The 12,442-nt window shown below is 38.1% G+C and overlaps 1 protein-coding gene and 1 long non-coding RNA gene across 2 annotated transcripts; one reads left to right on the plus strand and one right to left on the minus strand.

Annotated features, from left to right (window-relative positions):
- Nucleotides 1-7,517: 7,517 nt before the first annotated feature.
- Nucleotides 7,518-9,200, minus strand: LOC127150545 (uncharacterized). The gene is made up of 2 exons (XR_007822925.1): nucleotides 9,058-9,200; nucleotides 7,518-8,796 (listed from the first exon to the last, which is right to left on the minus strand). It is a non-coding gene; the product is annotated as an uncharacterized LOC127150545 (long non-coding RNA).
- LOC127150544 (uncharacterized) lies at nucleotides 7,890-10,177 on the plus strand. The gene is made up of 6 exons (XM_051088417.1): nucleotides 7,890-7,916; nucleotides 8,622-8,738; nucleotides 8,828-9,084; nucleotides 9,175-9,390; nucleotides 9,466-9,657; nucleotides 9,739-10,177. The coding sequence occupies exons 2-6, from the start codon at nucleotides 8,627-8,629 to the stop codon at nucleotides 10,084-10,086; spliced, it is 1,125 nt and encodes a 374-aa protein (XP_050944374.1). The 5' UTR covers nucleotides 7,890-7,916; nucleotides 8,622-8,626; the 3' UTR covers nucleotides 10,087-10,177.
- Nucleotides 10,178-12,442: the final 2,265 nt, after the last annotated feature.

Here is a 12,442-nt window from a genome sequence, read left to right on the forward strand (position 1 = left end):
ATCGACGTGGCAGAGCACGAGATCGGAGAAAGTGGAAAATATTATTAAAATTGATATAAATCACAACATGTACATGTATGGCATCAACAATTAGTCTGTCTACGATGATGTTGCGTTGACCACGTCAACAAAGGTTGCACCTTTAAATAATTATGACAACCTTTCCGCGACACCAAAATGCATGACGTCAAGATAGTTCAACCTTTTGCCAATGTAGAGGTTTGTAACTTAGTGAGAAATTGTGGCGTTTTGAGTTATTTTGAAATTTTTTTCACGATGTCATAAGTGACTGCATCGACATTACATGGAGAAAAAACAACACAGTCACTTACGGTGTTGTGATCGGGGGTTCCATGACGTTTTCAGGGTTCCTCGAGAGAACCCCTGTTATTTTAGTTTTGTGTGTGTGTCGACGTTGACGTGATGATGTCGAGAGAGCATAAGCCTTCCATTATGCCATTAACAGAGACGTCGCGAAAATATTTAATTTAAATAATAATATATATTTTTAGCTATGCCATGCATGTACACTCGTCGTTGCCCCAACAACGATCGACATGAAAAAGTACGGCATCGAGGAAAGTGGAAAATATTATCAAAATTGATATAAATTGTAACACGTACATGCATGACATCGATAGTTAGTCCATCTACGATGACGTTGCATTGAAAACATCAGTAAAAGTTGAATCTTTAAATAATTATGACAACCTTTCTGCGATGCCCAAATGCATGGCATTGAGATAGGTCAACCTTTTGCCAACGTAGACGTTGGTAACGTTACGAGAAATTGTGACGTTTTGACTGAATTTGAAAATGTTTTCATCACGTCATAAGTGATTGCGTCTACTTTATGTGGAGAAAAAATGATGTAGTCACTTATGGCATCGCGATTGGAGGTTCTCACGATGTTTTTGGGGTACTTCGAGAGAACCCCTGTTATGTGTTCACAGAACACAAAACACAAACAAAAAAAATGGAAGAGAGAAAGAAAGAAAAGAGAAAAGAGAAAGTCGGCCGCCGCACGTGTTCGCACGTCCACCATCAACCGTTGCTGCTATTCGCCGAGTCCTTGCACGTCACCATTACCATCTGTCGTCTACCATTCTCTTATCGTCATCCATTTAGTTCGTCGTCTCTACCGGTAAAATTCCGTATTTGTTTTTTTTTCATTTCTAAAAAAATATATGTATATTGTAATTGTGATTATGATTTATAGATCGTAGATTGAGTTTTTATATGTATAATGTATATTGTATGTATAATTTGTAGATTGTATATATATTGTATGTGTATTGTATGTGTAGATTGTATGTATATTGTATGTGTATTCTAGTACGCTTTATGGAATATTAGATTACAAAAAATAAACAATAAATTAGTAAACTCCGATATAAAATATAAATTTCAACAAAAAATTAAATTTGTTTACGGTTCAACAAGGTTCATAATACAAATCCATAAAAAATGTTAAAAACAATACATAGAAATCCATAAAAACTACGTACGACTCCTAACGAGCCTCATACACAATTCTACACCGTAGAATCTACAATGATATAAAAGTGTCTATGTTTAGTATATATGCATGTCATCATTGAATAATGTAATTTCAAGAACTTAAGAATAATGGAAATATATATATCTATCGCAAAGCTAGGGATCATGGTGGTCCTTGTTGTGCCTATGAGCTTTTGCATTTGTTGCATTTGTGAAGCTAACATCTCTTGTATCTTTCTCTGTTATTCAATCGCTCATTTAACTTCATCAAGCTCACCCATAATTGGAGCTCTACGATGGATTGTGCATTTGAGGTCGTGGCACTACCGCACTAACCGTCTTGCGAAACTGAGGCTTGGGCCCCAACCAAGGCCTTTTAAGTAGCCCGATCGTCTACCCAACATAGTCTCGCATATCTCATCCCTATAAAGTGGCTGAAAACCATCTGGGGTAGGCTGAGACTTGAGTTCTAGCATTTGATTCTGCAACAAATTTAGAAATTAAGTTAGTAAGTTACAAATAGAAAGGGCAAATAAGGACAGAAATGTAGGTTGAATAACTTAAATACACATCCTTTGCGGCCTGCGATATAAAAGTCTTGTCTCAAACGTGTGTTTGCTAGAACAACTCCACACTATCGACGAATTCACCTCTTTGTTCAGCAAGCTCGTACTGTTGTTGTATAAACATTTTCGACCCGCTGCTATGATTGTAAGACTACTTCTGTCTAGCAGCCGTATTGGTCCATGATTGCTCCTACATGAAAACAATTACATTGTTTATTTCTTATGCATATTAAAATTTGAAAATATAAATAACCATTACAAAGCGTATCGTTGCTCACTTGGAATCCACAACTTATGTAATGATCACATAGAAAGTGTCAATCCTTCATACGTCCTACGAATATGTGTGGTGGGTTGACACGTGCCTCCTCAAGGTCGCTGTACTTTTTGAAGTGCTTGTAACAGTCGCCTCTGAACTCTTTAAAAGTACTGAGCATTTGATGCTCAACGAACCTATTCATTGCTTGATCGTTGAAATCAAACACGAAAAAACACTGCACATTACAGAAAACAACACATTAGGTTGATAAACTTAAATATGTTTCAAATGAAAACATAAATGTGTAGTGGACGTACCTGTAGGTCTCCCTTGACGACCTCAATGTATTCTCTTCCTACATCTGCCCACCTAAAGCAGCGAACAGGAACTGTCTTCCTTATACACACGCCTATCGCCTGATTGAATCGAACAGCGTGTGACGAAATAGACTTCTCTGCGCTAGGGGCTATCCACATTGAAATCCATCCATTGGCATGAACGTAATATTCCAACTCCAAGAGTTGAGACTGCGCACGCCTTCTAGGAGTCGGATATGGTTGAGTAGTACCTGTTGAATAAACTAAAACAAGTTAATGTGAGAAATAAGTTCAAATAATTGTGCGTTAACGTACCATTAGACTCACCCGAATTATCGCCCACCAATGAAGACCCTCTCGTAGGGTTATTTAGATCGTCGATGAACTCGAGGAACATCACATTTGTCTCGTCGAAATCGCTCAGGACGACATAGTGCCTGTGGACATAGAAAATAAACATTCATTAAGCAAATACGAATACATATGTGGGTACGTGGTTCGTCACTATCATTCGTTGTTGCTTGTTATGCTTTGATTTGACAATTGTTCAACCCCATCGTCTATGAAATCGTTAGCAACATGACACACAATCAGTCATTCAACGATTGTAGGATCAACACCATTACTACATAGAATATCATCTTCGATGTGTTCATCCACTTGATGGTCGACAACAATTTTGAGTACATTCAGTTGCTCATTCTCAACATCGTCCACTTTAGCTATGTCTCATATACGCTTATTCTGGACCACTTGGAAAATTTTCCAATTACTACCATTTCTTAGGTCATCTAGGTAAAATACTTATGTGCCTGCGTCGCAAGAATTATCGGTTCCTTGACAAACTAAAAACGGGACATGTTGATAACTTTGTACCCTAATTCCACATGTGTCCTTTAACTTTTATTGACGTTGGTATCATACCACCAACACTTAAATAGCCAAACACTTATTCCCATCGAATATTGAACCTGCAACACTTCGTCCAGAATACCACAGAAATTATTGTCGCCACTTCCACTTGCATTGTTTTCACCAATTACCATCATTCCACTATTTTATATAGTGCACCAGGAATCACATTCTGATGTGTGAAATCTCACCCCACCTACAATGCATCCATTATGACAACGAACATCAAGTGATAGTCTAATCGCAAGTGAGAAAAAATTGTTGAGATAGATTTTCAGTCTTATGCAATTCTATAACCTGAAATCCATGTGACAATGATTGTATACATTCATGTCCAAATACGTTAATGCATACATATCATACGTGCTCGCTATATACCTGATTATGAAACCATTCAAGGAATCCCCGTCGATGTCTTTTGTACAACTTAGTAGCGTTTTGAGCTTGTCGACGTCTTAACCTCAACTATTTTCTGACGGGGATGAGTATGAGTTTTAATTTGTGTAACAACAATGTATAACAAATACTGAACAACTATACCTAATAAATACGAAGACAAGAAAAGCTTACTTGCGATACTTCAATATTTCGTCTACATTGTTGAGGATGTACCGATAGAAGAGGCATTTCTCTTCCTGTGATAGAGTTCGAAGACTTGACATACCTAATGATCGTACTTTCTACTTGAAAATTTCAAACTCTCCAATCACCTCAACCTCTAGAATGGTATCATCATCTTTTTCATCTCTAGTGAATCGAGTCTCAATACCACTTAAGTAAAGCGAACAAAAGGTGCATGATTCATTCATTACATATGCTTCTACAATAGAGCCCTCAGGACATACTTTGTTACAAACCTGTTGTTTCAAAGTGTGTAGACTTCTTTCAATGGGATACATCTAACTGTAAGAAATCGAACTAGTAATCTTCGTTTCTTATGGTAAGTGAACGACAAGGTGTGCCATAACGCTAAGAAGGAAAGTGAAAATATTCTTTCCAACTTGCAAAGTATGATTATGATCTCTTCTTGCAATTTGTCCAAATCACTTACTGTTATCGTTTTGGAACACAAGTCACGAAAAAACTATATGGTTTGGTAATAGCAGTGTACATGTTTTTCGGCAAGAATGCTTGAATACCAATAGGTAGCAATCGATGTAATAAAACATGACAATCATGCATTTTGAGACATGATATTTTCCCCTTTCTTTCATTCACACATCGTGATATATTGGAAATAAATCCATCAGAAAATTTAATTGATTTCCGGAACTTGCAAAACTCAACTTGCTCGCTGCTAGTCAATGTGTAGCTCACGTGTGGCTTGACCAACCGGTCACTAACTTTTATAAGGTGTAAATCCTTTCTTATCTTCAGATCTTGTAGGTCTAACCGAGCATTTGTGGTATCCTTGGTTTTTTCTTCGATATTCAACAAGGTAGCAACCAAATTGTCACGAACATTCTTCTCAATATGCATTACGTTAAGTTTGTGACGTAACAGTAGTCTCGACCAGTAAGGAAGATTGAAAAACTACTTGACGTAATAGTAGTCTCGATCAATAACAAAGTTCGAAAAAAATACTTCTCTTTGTCCAAATTAAGAGCTCTCTTTTTTTTTTTATCCTTTACTGAACGATGTTTACTCATAACTGAAAACTCCAACTGATCTAGTTGTTCTAATATTTCATGCTCATTTATCACTGTTAGAGGAGGCCTACGCTCTACTTTGAGTAGCCTACTTCTACGCCACATGTGGTTCTCTAAAAGATAACATCGATGTCCCATGAAGGATATTCTACCTCGTATCTCGAACAACAATCTATCACTCATGCATATGGGACATGCCTGGTACCCCTTCGTAGTCCACCCTAATAGGTCACCATATGCCGAGAAGTCATTAATCATCCACAAGAAGGTTGCATGTAGCTGAAAGAACTGACTGGTACGAGAGTCATACGTATGCACATCAAAATTTTATAACTTTTTCATTTCCTCAATTAATGGTTGGAGATACACATCCATTTCTTTATCAGGAGATCTAAGATCGGGTATGAGCAATAATATAAAGAAATTTGTCTCTTTCATGCATTTCCAAGGTGACAAATTATAAGGAAGTAACATAACAAGCCACATACTATATGAGATACTCATATGACCAAATGGGTCAAACTCATCTGAAGCTAACCCTAAACGCACGTTCCGTAGATCGGAAGCAAAATTAGAAAATTCACAATCAAAGTGCTTCCATCCCTTGACATCAGCTGGATGTCTGAACACATCATCTATTTCAACACTTTTATCCCTATGCCATCTCATGTCAGCAAACCCTTCTTGCGAAACAAACAAGCGTTGTAATCTCGATATCAATGGAAAGTGGCGTAATACCTTATGGAAGATCTTTTTTCTTTGTTATGATTAACCTTGTATCGAGCCTTGCCACATGTAGGACAATGTTGCAAATCAGTAAACTCTTTCCAGTACAATACACAATCGTACTTGGATGCATGAATAGTCTCAAATCCCAAGCCCAAGCAACGAAGTTTTCGTTTGACTTCATAAAATGAATTAGGGATAGTACTACTAGACATTGCAAACGTTGCTCTTAAGAGTTCTAACATGTCAAAGGACTTGTTACTCCAACCATTGAGAACCTTTACATGCATCAACTTAACTAAAAAATTCAAGGAGAAAAATTAAGAACAACAGAGGTACAACTTATTATGTGCTTCATTCAATAAATCCTTAAATATGTTTGTTGTATCTTGTTCTATATCTACCTCTATATTCCTCAACATTTCATACTCTAAACAACCTTCCTCTACTTCCTGTTCCTATTCGATCGAGAATTGTAAATCATTCAGTATACCAAACATATCATCTTCTTCATGGAAATCGTTACTAGTAGTTCCTTCATAAAAAAGGTTACTGCTAGTTCTTTCGTCAAATTTTTCTGTACCTCTACTAAAGCTAACTGACTCTCTATGATACACTAATTTTGTGTAGTAGGAGGATATTCCAATAGTAAGTAGATGCTATTCCATACCCTCTAATGAGTTTCGATTTGCGTTTATACATCTCTTGCATGGACACATTATTTGTCAGTAGTCATCAATGTGAAACTTGGCAACATCTAAAAATTAGGTCATTCCTTCTCTATACTCAATGGAAAACTTATTCCTAAGTTTTATCCAACTCATATCCATCGTTAAAGCCTCTAAAACATAAATATGTTTGATTAAAAGTTCCTCCTCTAACATCCTAAACTTGCTCTCCTAACTAAAAAATCTCCCAACCTTTTCACTAAAGCTAACTTTAAACTATAGTGGCTACCATATCTGTAGGATAGTCACCACAACCTAATTAACCACAAACAACTTCAATGTTCACATACTACCCACCCCTTCCTACAATGCTGCCTTACAAGCTACCCTACTACCACATCTTCAAACACTCAAAACTAAAAACAAAAAGTTCAAACCTAAATTGGCACAAAAAAAGTTACATAACTGCAGGATAGCCGTCCCTAATCAACAACAAATTATTTCAAAACTACTAAGTAATAAACAACTAAAATTGAACTAAAAGATACCATAACTGCATGAGAGCTAAAACAAATCTCAACCTCAAATTACATGATTTTTAAAACAATATAAGCCCTCGCCCCCTTCCCCCTCAAATTTTCAAGTTCACCCCTCTCTCCTCAAATTTTAAATTTCACCCTCCCTCGAATTTTCAACCCTAACCCTTCAAATTTTCAAGAAAATGGAGAATTCCCGACGCCGAAAAGCACGTCGGCATAAAGAACGTCGGGAATAAGGGCTTTCCCGACGCCCTCAACAACGCGTCGGGAGATGCGTCGGGAAAACAACCTTTCCCGACGCACCATGAAGGCGTCGGCAAAAATACATCGGGAAAAGGGGTTTTTTCCCGACGCCGTGAACAGTGCGTCGGGAGCGGCGTCGGGAAAACCTTTTTTCCCGACGCAACATGAAGGCGTCGGCAAAAAGTAAATCGGGAAAAGGGGTTTTTCCCGACGCCGTGAACAGTGCGTCGGGAGCGGCGTCGGGAATAGGGGTTTTTCCCGACGCCGCGTTAAACGTCGGGAAAAGGGGTTTAATGAGCGTCGGGAATTCCCCTTTTCCCGACGCATTTTGAGGGATTTCCCGACGCCACGTCACTGCGTCGGGAAATCCCCTTTAAATTCGTTTCAGTTCTGTATTCACAGAACCGAAGCCGAGAGGAGAGGAGAAAAAGAAAGGAGAAGAAGAAGAACGTCGCCCGGCCGTGCTTTCCTTTTGTTCCGCCGCCGTCCGTCGCCGACCGCCTCGCCGTTGTTCCTCGTCGCCGTCTGCCACTTTAGGTAAGTGAAATATGTAAATTTATTTAGTTTTTTTAGGGTTTTTTTTGATAAAAATTAGTTTCGGGTTTGTTTGTTTTTTTGTTTTTTTTTTTGTTTCAAAGTTAAAAAAATGTATGTATTATTGAAATTGTTTAAAGTTCTTTTTTGTTTTTGTTTTAGTTTTGCTTTAGTTAATTAGTTTTAGGATTAGTTTTAGAATTTAGATTTTGAAATAGTTTTAGGATATAGATTTTGAATTAGTTTTAGGTTTTAGTGTTGAATTTGAATTTGAAGTGGTTTTAGGATTTAAGATTGACGTTGAGATTGAAGTTGAAATTGAATTTGAGATTGATAAAAAATTTGAATGTGTAGAGATTTTTGAGGTTATATTGAATTGGGGGGGGTGTTTATTGAATGTGTTAGAATGCTAAGTTTCTGAAAATATTAGAGCAAAGAGATAATTTAAAGCAAAGCTAGATTTGAGACTTGCTTAATGCAAGAGTTTCTTTTTTCATAAGCATGCTAACTTAAGAAAGTTAAAGTTTTAGCATGAGATTTTTGAATATGCTTAAGTCTATACCGAGATGTCTTGATCTGATAGAAATTCTATGGGGAAGATTATCTTGTGTACAGTGGTCGTGTAATTATTATGAAATGGAATTACTACTTATCTGGGGAGAGGGAGGTTTAAGTTAAATTGAAAATGTTTGTTTTCTATGTCCATAGCCATTATGTCATATCGACCATCAAATTTTATGGAGACGGACGATATGTTCCTCCAGTTTGAGGACGATTTAGATAATAACATCGCGGGAGGGTCATCATCTGTGGGCGACAATACGGGTGAGTCTAAGAATTTTCTTCATTTTAACTTACAAATATTTCATGTTCTTTTTTCTAACTTTATATGTTATTGTCTATTTATTGAGCAGAGTCTTCTTCTCAACAAACGACTCCGACTCCTAGGAGACGTGCGCAGTCTCGACTCTTGGAGTTAGAGCGCCACGTTGCAATAAATGGGCGCATTTCGATGACGATCGCCCCTGGAGCGGAGAAGCCTATTTCTCCACACGCCGTTCGCTTCAGCCAGGCGATAGGCGTGTGCGTGCGAAAGACATTTCCCGTCCGCTGTCTTAAGTGGACGGACGTTGGGAGAGAATACATTGAGGTCGTCAAGGGCGACCTCCAGGTAATTAAATGCACTACACATTTATATATGATTTCATTTGAAACATATCTAACTTTAGCCAATCTAATGTGTTATGTTTGTAATGTGCAGCGATTCTTTGTGCTTGATTTCAATGATCAAGCAATGAACAGGTTTGTTGAGCATCAGATGCTCACGACCTTTAAAGAGTTCCGGGCCGACTGTCATAAACATTTCAAAAAGTACAGCGACCCGGAGGAGGCTCGTGCCAACCCACCAAACGCATTGGTTGGACGTGATGAGGATTGGCACTTCCTCTGCGACCATTATATCAGCCGTGCATTCCAGGTATTTGTCATGATTAATTATGATAACAAGTTTTTATATGTATAAGAAATAAACAATATAATTGTTTTAATGCAGGAGCAATCACGGACAAACAAGGCTGCTAGACAGAAGCAGCCTTACAATCATAGTAGCGGGTCCAAGTCGTTTCTACAACGACAGCATGAGCTCGCTGAAAGAAGAGGGCAGCCGGTCGATCGTGTGGAATTGTTCCGGGAAACACACGTTCGAGCTGGGACATTCGTGTCGCAAGCCGCCGAGGATGCGCATGTAAGTTATACCCTTATTAATTATCCACTTTTATTATATATTTTTGCGCGTTACCTAACATAATTTTTAAATTTGTTGCAGAATCAAATGCTGGAACTCCAATCCCAGCCTATCCCAGAGGGTAGTCAGCCACTCTCTGAGGATGAGATATGCGATCAGGTGTTGGGTAGACGACCAGGCTACTCAAAAGGCCTTGGTTGGGGACCCAAGCCGAAGGCCCGCAGAACGGCAAGTGCAAGCAGTTCGTCGACATCTTGTTCACAGTCCACACAAAAAGAGATTGAATTACAAGCTAAACTTCATGAAGCTTTGGAACGGATTGAAGTACAAGATAGAAATCACCAAGCATTAGCTTCACAAGTGGAAGCTATGAAAAAGATGATTGAAGACCTAACTCGTGCACAACAGGGACCACCACATGATCCCTAGCTTCATTATGTTTATGTTTTTTCTATATTGAGAACTATATTTTGTTGTAGTCAACTTATTCGTATTATTAATTTTAATTCTATTTTTTTAATTTGTGTTTGTATATTTATTAATTTATTTTAATTTAATCCAAAACGTCGCGAAATTTTTTTGAGCAATCCGAATATCATTGTGAATGTTTGAGCAAAATATTATAAGGAAAAAAGTAAAAATAAAATATTTTAAAAAATATATAAAAAAATATTTCCCGACGTTCATTACGTCGGGAAAAAAACGTCGGAAAATAGGCTTTCCCGACGCCGTGAGATGCGTCGGCATAGACGGCGTCGGGAAAGGTTTTCCCGACGCGGGAGATGCCGACGCATCTCCCGGCGTCGGGAAAGCCTTTCCCGACGCTGCTTTGGTACGGCGTCGGGAAAGCCTCTCGCGACGCATTTCTCCCGACGTGCTTCCCGACGCCGTTTTGTACGTCGGGATATCCTTTTCCGACGTACTTTGCATTTTCGCCGACGTATTGGTGCGTCGGGAGTACCCCCGTTTCTTGTAGTGACACCCAAGTAAACCCCCTACCCTCTTAAAAAGTTCAATTCAATCCCCCCTTCAAAATTCAAATTCAACCCAATTTCATCCTCAACCCCTCGTCCCCTAATTCTCAACCCATTCTTTAAATATTCAATTAAAAACTGAGAAATAATAAAATGACTAGATGAACGAACACGAAACGGAAAAGTAAAGAACTTATGGTATTATCTGTCCTAAGACGGATCCAGTGAGGAATAGGCTGTTCTATCTCATCTTCTTGGGCAACTTCTTATTGATTCTGAAGGTCTTGTGAGACGGCTGTGCGAATTTGCGAAGACTCAAATCACAAAACCACTCAAAACAAAAATAATGAATCGAAAGTGCAATACAAAAAAAATCGAAAGAAAGAAAGTAGAAAATCAGTAGAAGAAAGAAAGAGAAATCATCTTGGAGATTTGGCAACCAGCTGCAACAGGGCCACCAACAGCGAACAAAAGGAACGAAAATCCTAATTTCAGAGAAAACAATTGAAAGAGGAGATGACCTTTTTATGTGGACCGTTAAAACAATGTTGCTCGATTCTAGACAACCAATGAGCCTACTTATAAGTAGTGGTCTGATCCATAAGTAGTGGGCCTCTTTATTAGTAAAACTCAGCCATATAATAGGCCTTCTCCATTAGTAAAACACACTTGTTGAAAAGTTCAATACATCAATTCCCCCTTCAAAAGTCCAATTCAACCCTCTCCTCCAAACTTTCATCCTCACCTCCCTCCCCCTCTAATTCTTAACCCATTCCATTCAAATATTCAATTAACACTCACTCCCCTTCAAATTTTCAAATTTTCAACTCAAATTTTAAATTTCCCAACCCAATTCTTAAATAACCTCCATCTCTTTCAAATTTTCAACCAACATTCCATAATTTTAATTCAAAATCAAAAATCAAACAATATCCTAAAACTAATTCACCATTCAATCTTAAACTAAGTTCAAAAAAACAAAACTATAAACATAAACTAACTAACCTAAACTAATCTAACTTAAACTAACTTAAAAGCTATACAAGAAATGGTTCGAAACTTACCAAAAAGGGAACAGCGGCAGCGAGGGAGACGGTGGTGGCGGGGCTTATGATGACGAGGGGCAAGGGCACGGGGGGTAGTGTTTCTTCTTTTTCTTCTCCTTCTTCTCCTCTCGTTCTCTTTATCTTTCAATTCTGTAAAATACATAATCGGGACGAAAGATATAGGGGAACTCCCGATATAGGTGTCTCCATTCGTAACGCCATGCATGAGACATTGGAAAAAGTTATATATTTATTTTAATTGTGAACTGTTCCCCACGTCCTAGACCCAGACGTCAAGAATGGCTTCTTTTTTCTCGACACCCTTCAAGAAACATTGGGAAAAGGTAATGTTAAAATAATGTTTTTGCCATGTCTCGACGTATGAAAAACGGCATTGTGAATAACCATCTTTTCTATCGTTCTTTTTTTTTATGTCGTTTTGTGCATCGGGAACCCCCCCTGATTTCTTGTAGTGTACATCCAACTACATCAGAACACCAACTACAAAGTTTTTCATCTACCTCAGATTTCAAACTAAAAACAAAATCTAAACCCTAAACCCTAAACTATGGAATTGTTAAAAAGACTTCACCTTCAAAGATTTAAGTTTGATACTGAGTTCTTCAAGTTTAATTCGCGGAGGAAAAATCAGTAAAACTCTTTCGAATTTGGGAGTGAACTCGTTTACTTCTCGGTCGATATGAGCACATTGTTTGGGCTTTAGTGGTTTGTGAGAATATCTAACATTCGGACTTCCAAGGTATT

The sequence above is a fragment of the Cucumis melo genome, chromosome 8 (genome assembly GCF_025177605.1).
Source record: "Cucumis melo cultivar AY chromosome 8, USDA_Cmelo_AY_1.0, whole genome shotgun sequence".
Lineage (NCBI taxonomy): Eukaryota > Viridiplantae > Streptophyta > Magnoliopsida > Cucurbitales > Cucurbitaceae > Cucumis > Cucumis melo.